Source organism: Podarcis raffonei, chromosome 9, assembly GCF_027172205.1.
Source record: "Podarcis raffonei isolate rPodRaf1 chromosome 9, rPodRaf1.pri, whole genome shotgun sequence".
In the NCBI taxonomy this organism is placed as follows: domain Eukaryota; kingdom Metazoa; phylum Chordata; class Lepidosauria; order Squamata; family Lacertidae; genus Podarcis; species Podarcis raffonei.
This window is the reverse complement of record NC_070610.1, coordinates 51,829,504-51,841,696: the sequence shown is the minus strand read 5'-3', so window position 1 is coordinate 51,841,696 and position 12,193 is coordinate 51,829,504. Positions and strand designations below refer to the sequence as shown.

Genomic DNA, 12,193 nt, shown 5'->3' with positions numbered 1-12,193 from the left:
AGCTGCCACAATAAGGTGTGTACAATTGCAAACTGCTATGTACGAAAGGGCATTGTGGAAGAAATGACCCCTGTGTGTTTCAAAGGCTATGTGTGTACACAGCCTAAATTACAGGTTTTCTTGAGGCAAATAGAATACTGAATGAACCTGCAGCATAACCCAGTGTCTTGGGAGCCTGCGGTGGTTGACCCCGGCGGTGGCTTTTGGGGAGGAGGGTGATTAGCACTTTCCCTGTGTTGTGGACCATTATTAAATCCTTATTAAGATAACCTGCTTTCACATGTGAGAGGAAAACAGGGAGACTCCCATACCCTCCAACATTTATTCGATGGAAATAGGGGTGTCCAATTCCTTAAGAATATTTTTACTATTTATACCCCATATTTTATTGGGTTGCCCCTGCCACTCTGGGCAGCTTCCAACTTATATAAAAACATAATAAAACATTTTTTTAAAAAACCTTCCCTATATAGGATTGCCTTCAGACAGCTCGAGGGTCGGATAACCCTCCAACATTTCTCCAATGAAAACAGGGACAAAAGCGGGACATTCCAGGATCGTATCAGAAACTGGGACGGCTTCTCAAAATCAGGGATGTCCCGGGAAAATAGGGACACTTGGATGGTCTGGACTCTCCTAGGTGAGAAAGCAGCACGTGGGGTGCAGCAGTTTTGATGATGAAAATGGCCACACCCTCCCGCCCTACCTCTACAAAATCAGTTTTGAACCTCCCCAGTCTGCATTTCCTTTCCTTTCTTAAAACAAGAGTTTAGTGAGAGTCTTATTGGTTGTTACATAGCGTGTTGATTAAATTGTTGCATCCACAGCCAGGCAATACCTTTAAAGTATTTGGACCGACCAAAATGTCACAAAATAGCGAGTGAGCTTTCGAGTTATCCCGCTGTCTTTGTCAGGCTGGATGCTAAGCAGTGATTAAGAGTTCTGGATAACTTGAAAAACTGCTCCCCCCTCGCTTTTCTTATTAATTAGGCTTCTTTGGCAGCCCCAAATAACCTCCTCCCAACCCCCAATCAAGTTGCCTTGTGCCCTAGTGACGTCCGCGCGGACGGCGCTTTCTGACGGCAGCGTAAAAGCGCAGCGTGAAAATTTCCCAAGCGTACCCCGAAGCCGAGCGGCGCGCGCACGTCTCCCTTTTTTATATACATCTATATACGCGCTTCGCTCCCTCGCTCCGCAACCGGGGCCTCCGCCCCCCACCCCACCCGCGCGTCGAGGCTTCCGCGTTCCTCATTGGCTAGCAGCCTCGTTTTTGCCAACCCCCTTCTTCCGGCTGCGGCTCGCTTCTATTGGACGGCAGGCACCGCCTGCGCCCCATGATTGGCAGGATCGTCCCTGAGGGAAGGGCTTGGGTGGAGCCCACCGGTGTTTTGCGGCGGAGGTGGAGGCGGCGCCGGTTTCCGGGTTCTTCAGGCAGGAGCCGAGCAGGGGGCTTTGGATGTAGGTGGTACCCGGACCATGGGGTAAGTGCAGGGAAAGGGCTGCCGCGCCCTCAAGCCGCGGGCCGGCTTCCTCCGCACAGCAGGTAGCTGTGGGCCGGACGGGGGGGCGCCGGGGAGGAAGAGGGGCGCTGACGGAGGGGCTCCAGCCAGGCCTTCCCTGCTCTGCCTGGAGCAACAGGGAGGCTTCGGCTCCGGCGGCGCCTCGGGGTCGCCCTGCGTTTCTGTCAGCAACCGGACGAAGGGGCTCCGTTAGGCTCTTCGCCTTTTCGCTGGGCTATGCAGCCCCCCCCGTTGCCTGTTCTCCCGCCTCGAAGCACCCGGCCCGTCACTTTCGGGTTCGCAGGGACTTGGCCCCGAATAACGGCGCGCGTGAACGCTACACGCAAGCTCTTCATTCAGACGCGACGCTTCTCGCAGGTTTGCTTGCACGTGGGGGTTTGAGAATCCCCCGTTGCGCGGGTTTAGAACGGCGCCACCCAGCAGTGGAGCTCTGTGTCTATTGACTGAAGTAAATCACGGCCTGTTCAATAGGGTTGTAGCTTTATAACAGCACATATAATACGCACATAACCTGAAGCCGTCAAAAAAAAAAAAAAAGGTAGCAGTTCCAACCTGGATGATTAAGGTCTAAAATAAACCCCTTTCTTCCAGCCCTCTGATAAGCACCCGGATTGTCAATACTGTAGAGCAAAGCAATTTAAACCACACATTAAGGAGGTATCTAGTACGTAGGCACACTCGCTCTGAAATGAGGTTTGATATCTCTCCTTAAGTATGGAATAGTTGTGGGTCATTACTCTCGGGGTCAAAGTTGTGCTTACAGTAAAACAAAAGTAAAAGTACATTGCTTATAATCTGAGAATTGTTGACTCTGTGTACAGGTGTGTATACAAGATGCAGCTTAACCTACTATGAACTTAGTTTATATAGTTTAAACGTTCCCGCCTTCAGTTAGTGCCCCTACTTGTCTGCCTGTGTTTTAGTTACCTACCTACACTTTACTTAAAGTACTGTATGTTTATTCTCAAGTGTCACAAAATGCATTGATGTTTTAATGTAGCTGCATGGCCCTCAATCAAATAAAAAGTTGTATTGAAGGTAAAAGTGATTTCATGAAAGAAATTCTTTATTAAAATTGGGTACATGTTTCATATTAAACGTGTGACAGCAGCCACACCCTGGGAAACCCAGTATGTTTCTGAGCACAATTGCTACTGACCTTTAAAGCCCTAAATGGCCTTGGCCCAGTATACCTGAAGGAGTGTCTCCATCCCCATCACTCAGCCCAGACACTGAGGTCCTCCAAGGGTCTTGTGCTGGTTCCCTCACTGCGAGAAGTGAAGTTACAGGGAACCAGGCAGAGGGCCTTCTCAGTAGTGGTGACCTCCTTCTGGAACACCCTCCCTTCAGATGTCAAGGAGATAAAGAACTACACAGCTTTTAGAAGACATCTGAAGGCAGTCTTGTGTCGGAAAGTTTTTAATGTTTGGTGTTTTACTATGTTTTTATATATGCTGTAAGCTGCCCAGAGGCTGGGGAAACACAGCCAAATGGGCGGGATATAAATAATAAAATTATTATTATAATTACTAATGTTACACTGTTTCAGCTGGCTGGCTTAAGTTGTGAGTGTGGCCGATGGGTCTCAAACCCTCAGGGAATTCCTTGTCAGCTACGACTATAGTAGAGAATCCTACTTCCACAGTTGGAGGCAGTATGCTTCTGAATACCAGTTGCTGTAAACCCTGGGAGGTAGGAGTGCTGTCATGCTCAGGTCCTGCTTGTCACCTTCCCATAGACATAATAATAATAATAATAATAATAATAATAGTAATAATAATAAATTTTATACGTATGCCGCCCATCTGACTGGGTTGTCCCAGCCACTCCGGGTGGCTTCCATAAAATAAAAACATCAAACACAGCAAAACATCAAGCATTAAAAACATCCCTATACTGGACTGTCTTCAGATGTCTTCAAAAAGTCAGATAGTTGTTTATTTCCTTAACATCTGATGAGGGGATGGGCACAATTGCTGAGAAGGCCCTCTGCCTGGTTCCCTGTAACTTCACTTCTCTCAATGAGGGAACCACCAGAAGGTCCTCTGAGCTGGATCTCCATGTCTGGGCTTAATGATGGGGGCGGAGATGCTCCTTCAGGTATACAGGGTCAAAGCCATTTAGGGCTTTAAAGGTCAGCATCAACACTTTGAATTGTGCTCAGAAACATTTGTTGTTGTTTAGTCGTTTAGTCGTGTCCAACTCTTCGTGACCCCATGGACCAGAGCACGCCAGGCACTCCTGTCCTCCACTGCCTCCCACAGCTTGGTCAAACTCATGTTGGTAGCTTCGAGAACACTGTCCAACCATCTCGTCCTCTGTCGCTCCTTCTCCTTGTGCCCTCCATCTTTCCCAACATCAGGGTCTTTTCCAGGGAGTCTTCTCTTCTCATGAGGTGGCCAAAGTATTGGAGCCTAAGCTACAGGATATGTCCTTCCAGTGAGCACTCAGGGCTGGTTTCCTTACTCAGAAACATATTGGGAGCCAATGTAGATGTTTCAGGACCAGTGGTAATATTGTCCCAGTGGCCTCTCCCAGTCACCAATCTGGTAGCTGCATTATGGATTAGTTGTGGTTTCTGAGTCACCTTCCAAGGTAGCTCCATGTAGAGCACATTGCAGTAGTCCAAGCGGGAGATAAGCACAGCATGTACCACTCTGGTGAGACAGTTGGTGGGCAGGTAGGGTCTCAGTCAGCATAACAGATGGAGCTGGTGGACAGCTACCCTGGACACAAAATTGTCCTGTGCCTCCATGGACAGTTGTGAGTCCAGGCTGACCAGTGTGAGAATAGGACATTAAACTAGATGGATTTTTGGCATGATCCAGCAGGCTCTTTTTGGGATCTTGTGACTATCATATATTAACAGAAAAGGACATGCATGGTGCTGTGGTCTAAACCACTGAGCCTCTTCGGCTTGCCAATCGGAAGGTTGGCAGTTCAAATCCACACGACAGGGTGAGCTCCCATTTCTCTGTTCCAGCTTCTGCCAGCCTAGCAATGCAAAAGCAGACCAGTGCAAGTTGATATAATAGGTACCTCTGCAGCAGAAGGTAAACGGCGTTTCCTTGAGCTCTGGCACTCGTCACGATCCTCTTTGTGCCAGTAGTGGTTTAGTCATCCTGGCCACATGACCCAGAAAGCTGTCTGTGGACAAATGCCAGCTCCCTCGGCCTGAAGTGAGATGAGCACCACACCCCATAGTTGCCTTTGACTGGACTTAACTGTCCAGGGGCCCTTTACCTTATGTTAATAGAAAAGGAGAATCAGTGTTGCATAAGGTTTTCCCACTCTGAAAAGAACGTAGTGCTCAATGCAGCAAGAAGGAAGCCATGCATCATGTTTTCTTAGTTTTTTGATGTTAAGTGAGGTTTATTCTCTAATATGTGTCTGTGGTTGCAGTATTGATGATCACAGCTGAAATCCTGTGTACATTTACTTTGGAGTAAACCCCATTGCATGTAAAGGGATTTAATTCTGTGTACCTATGCAATAAGATTGCACTGGTAGGCACACTTCAGCCCCTCTTGTGACACGCTAACATACAGTTTGAAAAGTGAAGCACAATGTCATAATAAAGCTGACAGTCAGTGAAATCTGATGGAGATGATCGGGGCTGGTTTATTTTTAACTAAAAGAAAGAAAACTAGCTTTTAGTTGTTCACAATTCTAAGCTATTGTTGAGGATTAGGATGTACTCATGCAGTGTCTCATGTTGGGAAAACCCTCTGATTACTTAAGGATTCACTTACATAGTTTTAATAGAAAACATGTTGATTTTAAGTTTAGCTCCATCATTCAGAGCTTCAGATGGCAGTCACTCAACGAACTCGTTGGCACTGAGCAATGAACTATGTTTGGAAGATGTTTATAGTGGTGCTAATGTTGTAACAATTTGTGCACGGGCAGAGAAAGAAGACTAATAATAGTCTTTCTAGCAATATTGTTTAAAAGGGCAGAGTAACATGAGAAGAATGCTGTGTTAAATATATCTTGAGCATATTTTAAAGTCTGGTAGCCAGTTCAGGTAGTAAACAAGTTTTCTAAGTTGTTTAACAGTATAATGGCATAGGCTTTTAAGAATTGAAACTGTTCAGCAAATGTTTTGTTCCCATGGAAGTTACTACAGTCGTACCTCGGTTTACGAACTTAATCTGATCCGGAATTCCATTCTTAAACCAAAGCCATTCTTAAACTGAGGCGTGCTTTCCCTAATGAGGCCTCCTACCACTGGTGCCCTTCCACCATTTGGCTTCCATTTGTAGACAAAGTTCGCTAACTGGAACACTACTTCCGGTTTTGCGGAGTTCGTATACCGAATAGTTCATAAACAGGGCTGTTCTTAAACTGAGGTACCACTGTAATGATGAGCTTTGAGTTAGCACATCAATCCTTAAAGATTGGTTATAAACAATGGTCCAAGAAGACTTATATGTTTCAGTAAGGCTGCAATACTATAAAGACATATCTGGAAGTAATTCCCTTTTGATTTTGATGGAGTTTACTTTCAAAGAGACATGCATGGGATTGCACTGTACATTTGTTAGCTTTTAACTGTGTGTATGTATGTAAGCAGCGTATTTGGGGCAGATGAAGAAGTTTAAGAAACAGAATGTCTTTTGTTTGTGATGGATCTTTGGGTGAGGAATTGTCAGTTAGTTTCATAACTTTTCCAGGATAGAAGTACAGCCGTTAGTGCATCATTGAACCAAACAAATGTCCTCTAGTCTTAGTGAGAGTGGCTGCTTTCGCCATATGCTCCTGCTAATATGAACAGCGGTTTCCTTTTCCTTTTGCTATTTAGCACAGCACCAATAAGTTTTTTTTGTGAGGCCAACAGTTCTTAATTCTTTCAATGTTTTCAACAAAGTATATGTGTAAAGTATATAACAGATGAGATATGAATGCCTCCCCTGTCTTATCTAGTGTATCTTTTGGTTTAATAAAGACACCAGCTATCCATCCACTTGTAATCTTTGGCACAACATACGCATGTTCTCCTGGTTCAATAAGGTTAAGAGGAAACAAACCCACGTCAAGGCTGCAATCTTATTGTTTATACAAAACAAAGTATTATTGAACTAAGTGGAAACTTTATGAGCAAATATGCATAGAATGGTGCTTCTTGAATGCACATCATAAATCTGCTTTCTTGCAATTGCATGCATGCTTAATTCTTAGTGTTGACTATCAGTTCTGGGGATCAGTCAAACAACTGTCTTTTGGCTTTTCTGGAATCTTGATGTCAGTGTTCTTGCTTTTGATCTTTTTATCTCCTGTTTGAGAGAAGAAGCATCTGTCTGTTTGTCTTTGGTGTGGTTGGGGAACTCTAATATTGTGTTCTTGTCTTTATGATGGTTACTGTGATGAGTGCCCCCTTTAAAAAACACGTTCCCTTGAGCAAAATATTAAAATGGTAAGTTCGTGGATTATGGAGGGGAGTCTTCACTTAATTTATTGTATTAATTTTTACCAAGGCTCTCAAGGCCTTTTGCAATTTTTTGTGTGTGTAGCGGGGGGAAAGATAGAAAAGATAGGATAATGAAAAAGCTGGTCAGTGGGTGTCTGTTCTGGAACTGATGGTATGAGCTTTTTTGTGGACTTGCAGGTGCTGTGGTGATGATGAATGTGATTTTTGCCTTACTCATCTTCCAGTACAGTATAGTCCCGTTTAACATTACATTACATAGCTGTGGGTACAACACCTAAGAGAATCCATTTACCAACTTCCAGATATCATTTGAAATTACAACAAGTTCTGTTTTTTTCAGTTCTAATATTACGACTGCAGCTGGTAAGAAAAGTATTTTAAATTACATTGCTATCTAATGTGGCAGTAAATATTTTTCTGTTCTAAAATGTCCTACAACTTGGCTTTTGAGGCAATACCTTTGCCAAGATAACTAACGCTGCTTCCTCTACTGACCCTTCCACAGCTAAACAAACAGAGTTCTTCTCTCTGTTTATATTTTTCATGATGGAAAAAGGAAGCAAACAAAAACAAGTAAATGCCAAGTAGTATGAAGTGTTGTTAGAATACTATTGAGTTTTGTGAGAGAATAACATTAATAAACTTGGGGAAGTGCTCAAAGAACAGACTGCAAACACAGAAAACTTAACTATAGTTGGTATTTAGCATAAAAAGACTGAAAATATATTTGAGTACACTTAGAGCTTCATAGCATTTTAAAGAACTGGGTCTGTCTTATCATCTAAACACATAAATTACATACATGCTAGAATTTTAAAAACATTTCCTTCAGTGGCTGTCTGCAGTCTACATCACTACTGAGTCTATTTTCTCAACCTTTTCACAGTTAGAGAGCATTTCCCCTAATAGTCTTATGACCTGTTTATTGAGCTTAGATATTGGTTATCTAATTAATACATTATTATTTGTTTGTGCAGAGGTTAGATGATGGTGGGTCAAAGGAAGTGTTACCCCACACTTTCCAGTGCATTTTTCCATCGCTTTCCTTATCACAAAAAGTCCAGTCTTTTGAAGGAGCCGGTTTGTTGCACAATATCTCCCAATCATTTATAATCGTGCAACCTGAATTTGCTCTTCTGTGATTGAATCCCACCCAATAAGCCCAACTGCAAAAGACTGAAAACCATAGCAATGACTATAGTGGTTGTGTATGCTTGGAAGCTTACCATTGTTCAAAAAGGTTCCCTTTCAGAAAGTGCCCCACAGAACCCTAAACTTTGCTTTACATTTCCCAAAGTCAGTAATCTGGCACACAAGCTTTTTTGAGCTTTCTTCCTTTTATGAAAAGCAAATGCAAGGGAGTTGGGTTCTGATGCTGAATGAAACAGTTCTGGGAACAAAGATTTAAAGGTCCCAACACCACTCCCACAGACCACACTCCTGATCCAGCTTCAAGCAGACGTGAGAGACAAATACGAAGGGCCAACTAAAATCCAGTGAATTTTATGAAGTGGGTTCTAACCCATAAAAAAATTGTACCACAACATATCTGTTAGTCTTTAAGGTGCATCAGGTTCTTTCAGCAGACAAATAAGGCTACTCCTCTGGAATGTTGGTAACTTATTTTGAAGCTGTTCCTTGGTCAGAAGAACACTTTTTCCTTGAGACTTGCCTGCATGAATTTTTTGCTATTAAAGAAAAGTATTTGGTAGGCTATTTGTGACTTTGTGCTCTCAGCAATATGTCAGAACAAGTAGAAAAATGAAAGGTATGCTCGCCCTTTAATTGCAAGAAATACTGCACTTTGTGATACAAGCAGGAGTCCAAATAGAACAGTAGAAAAAAAAGCTTAGCTAATGTTTTTGTTTACATTACTGTGAAGTTGAGCTAAAGCAAAAATATGCTAGAACTAACATTGGCTGGGATTCCAGCTCTATGTACAAAATGGGTTTAACTGTACTACTTCCTGCTAATCACACCTAATTATTGTAATGAGGTCAAAAGATTGTATAAAAGGTTTAGAATGCCATCTCAGTGTAGAATGTGTATAAAGGTGCTTTTGAGAAACATTGGTTGTTAGGACATAAAATATTATCTTCAGGAGAAAAAAATATGTAAACATCACTGAGAAAGGAAGTCTTTTTAGCATGGGAAAGGCAACAAAATTCCAAGCCAATGAACTGTGTCACGCAGAGAACTTGACCAAAGAACTCTTGCAAGTGATAACAGTGCAAGCACTTCAGATCTTGAAAACATTACCTTCCTCTTCTTTCTTGACAATGTCCTAGAACTTGCTAATTCTATCATGATTTTAACATGTGCTTACTGCCACAATTCTGTGCACACTTATATGGGAATAACTGAACACAGTGGGACTTGCTATAGAGTAGGCAATCATAGGATCGGATAGCTTATAAAGTTTAAAACTGTTTGAAACGCATTATATATCTCCAAAGTAAAACATGTGCAGATGCTTTGTAATAAGGAATGAAGCTACTCCATAACTTTGAAAAGTAATTATTTTTTCCTCTCTTCAGTCATCTCGACCCTATTGCAACATTCTAGCAATGGATACAAGAAACGAAAGTAACATTGTTCCCAGTATAACCCAGTTGGAAAATTTCCTTACTGAACATGACTCCAATGTTGTTTGGCTTCTTGTTGGTATGTAACAGTTGTTTTGTTGAATATTTCATGTATTTTCAATGCTGTGAAATATCCCATCTTAAATACATACATCCAAAACAAACATGCTATACTGGTTAATTGGAGAAGCTGGAGCAAAACATTGCTTTTTAAACTACTGAACAGTGGCCCCAGTTTTTGTGGGGGCTGCTGAGGCTAAATTAGTAGAGCTTATTTGCCTAAGAAGTTCTGTCCCTTTGCATACACAACTCATTGGCTGAGAGCCAACATGCATAATTTGCAGCATTGTCAGTGCCTCAGAGGAGCAGTTTGTGATTTGGAATACAATGCTGCAACAATATCTGAGACAAAGCTGGTATCGTTGTAACTGCTACTATTATTATCATTATTACAATAATTATACATCACTTCTTATTTGCAAAGTGCTTTACTGTTTTATTGTATTCAACCCCACTGCTGTTCCATTTTATATATAGGAAAGAGGGGTTGAACAATAGTGGTGTGACTAAGGCCAAGTAATGACTGTTCACATGTAACAGTGCACCATAGTTTAGTGTTATGTGCAGAAGCACGCCTCCCCTCACTTCCTGTGTAATATGAGGAGATAGAAGGCATTTGCTTCCAGTTTGAACTGTGTTTGTCATTGTGTCTGAATCTGGACAAATTATATTAGTGTTAAATATGGTATATTAAAACAAGCCATCTTCGGACTATTATTAATTATTGTGGTTTGTTTGAGTAAGCCATATTTCGCACTAACCACAGTTTCTGGCTTGGACATAACAAATTCTGGTAAATTGCATCCATTTCAGGTTACGTCTTTTCAAGTTGCATCCCGCAGCAACCTGGAAGTACCGGAATGGTTACTTCAGGGTTTCGCCACTCACACATTCGCAGAAGTGCTATATTGTGCTGCGCACATGCGTGGACGCGGCGCTTCTGGATGCGAATGCTTCGAGTTGCAGATGTGCTTCTGGGATGGATTATGTCCGCAACTCAAGGTTCCATTGTAAATGTTTCCACTCTCCCTCCAACTTTGCTAAGGAGAAGAGAAGTGAGAACAATAAGAAGCCAAGGTTCATACTTGCAGTGCTAAAAAATGGTTTAATATTGTGTGATAAATGGACCCAAAGCAGAGGTGTCTAGGGCTCCCGTACAGCAGTTTAGCCCTCTCTGGCCCATAAAGAAGAGTTTCAAATGCTACAGCTGGGTTTGTGTGTGTGTTTTTCAATACAATTGTTCTTATATCTTTCATAATAATGCACTTGCACTTTTCTAGAACGTATGATCATTTCTTTTGCAGCTACAATTTTGTCCTGTGGCTGGATAATTTATCTAACCTATTACAATTCCCGGAACATTGGCCTTATTTTGACATTGGTTCTTAATAGATTACATAAAAATGGCTACATCCATATTGGTAAGTGTTCTTGGAAATATATAATATACTATTGAATACATACTGAAATATTGTGTTAATACTAGAATGCACCATCTAGCCAATGTTAGATGTCTTTAAGTTTTGTAGTTTTCAATAAGAGAGAGATGTAAGTACATGCTTAGCTGTCCCACTGACATCCGTGAGATAGGCAGAGCAATCCTATACCCAAATTACTTTAGGTGGCAGATCTGTGGCTACTACAATGGCAGCATGACCACAGTATCCTATGTGTGTCCAGATAGGAGGAGAAGAGAAAGCACACAACTAGGAAATACAAAAATTACATATGAAAGGCTGTGAGTGGCAACCAGTTAGAAACTGTATTGGCAATTATGCAATTATGCTTACATGTGGCCAAAACGCAGAAGACATGGAGGAAGCAGTGACTGCAAGGATGTGCACCAACACACTTCCTGCATCACAATACACCATGATGCCATAACACCCAATTTTTCTGCTTCATTGATGTAGTCAGCAATGACCCTGTTACCATGGGAGGCCAGGCATCCCTACAGGCAAGGATTCAAGTCATTTATGCTCCTCACAAGCATAGTATGCAAAGGGAAGGATAGAGGCCACACAGTACAGCACCTACATAATTCCCACAGCAGTATATCTGCAGAGAGCACGGACAATTTTCCTAGTTTAGTATAGTGACGATGGTGTGCTGTGATAGGGTTAGAGGTTACATCATCCTGTGTTTTTGATTGTGGTGACATGGTTAGGGCAGTTGACACAGCGTACCTCTTCTCTATATTTTTATTTCCCACCCATTAAAGTAAATGGCAGGGAATTTTCTTTAGCTAGGTCTGCGGCTGGCATAAAATTGCACTTTTGATGGGGACATGGCTGTGAATTGAAGGGTTATTTGATACGTGCTCCTCACCAGCCATTCCTGCTGCGATGCTTTAATTCAGGGATCAGCAAACTTTTTCAGCAGGGGGCCGGTCCACTGTCCCTCAGACCTTGTGGGGGGCCAGACTATATTTTTTGGGGGGAAATGAACGAATTCCTATGCCCCACAAATAACCCAGAGATGCATTTTAAATAAAAGGACACATTCTACTCATGTAAAAACACGCTGATTCCAGACTGTCTGTGGGCCGGATTTAGAAGGTGATTGGGCCGGATCTGGCCCCCAGGCCTTAGTTTGCC

General features: G+C 42.4%; 1 protein-coding gene across 14 annotated transcripts in view; it reads left to right on the top strand.

Annotated features, from left to right (window-relative positions):
• Positions 1 to 1,354: 1,354 nt before the first annotated feature.
• Positions 1,355 to 12,193, top strand: part of BLTP1 (bridge-like lipid transfer protein family member 1) — a 100,761-nt gene continuing 89,922 nt past the window's right edge. For 13 of the 14 annotated variants that reach the window (XM_053403483.1, XM_053403485.1, XM_053403480.1 and 10 more), the window contains exons 1-3: positions 1,355 to 1,481; positions 9,489 to 9,615; positions 10,901 to 11,017. In XM_053403483.1, coding sequence (XP_053259458.1) covers positions 9,519 to 9,615; positions 10,901 to 11,017 — 214 coding nt within the window. In that variant the 5' untranslated portion in view covers positions 1,355 to 1,481; positions 9,489 to 9,518. Of the gene's footprint in view, positions 1,482 to 7,204; positions 7,315 to 9,488; positions 9,616 to 10,900; positions 11,018 to 12,193 lie in introns of those variants that run through there. The other variant, XM_053403477.1, reaches the window with a different exon arrangement.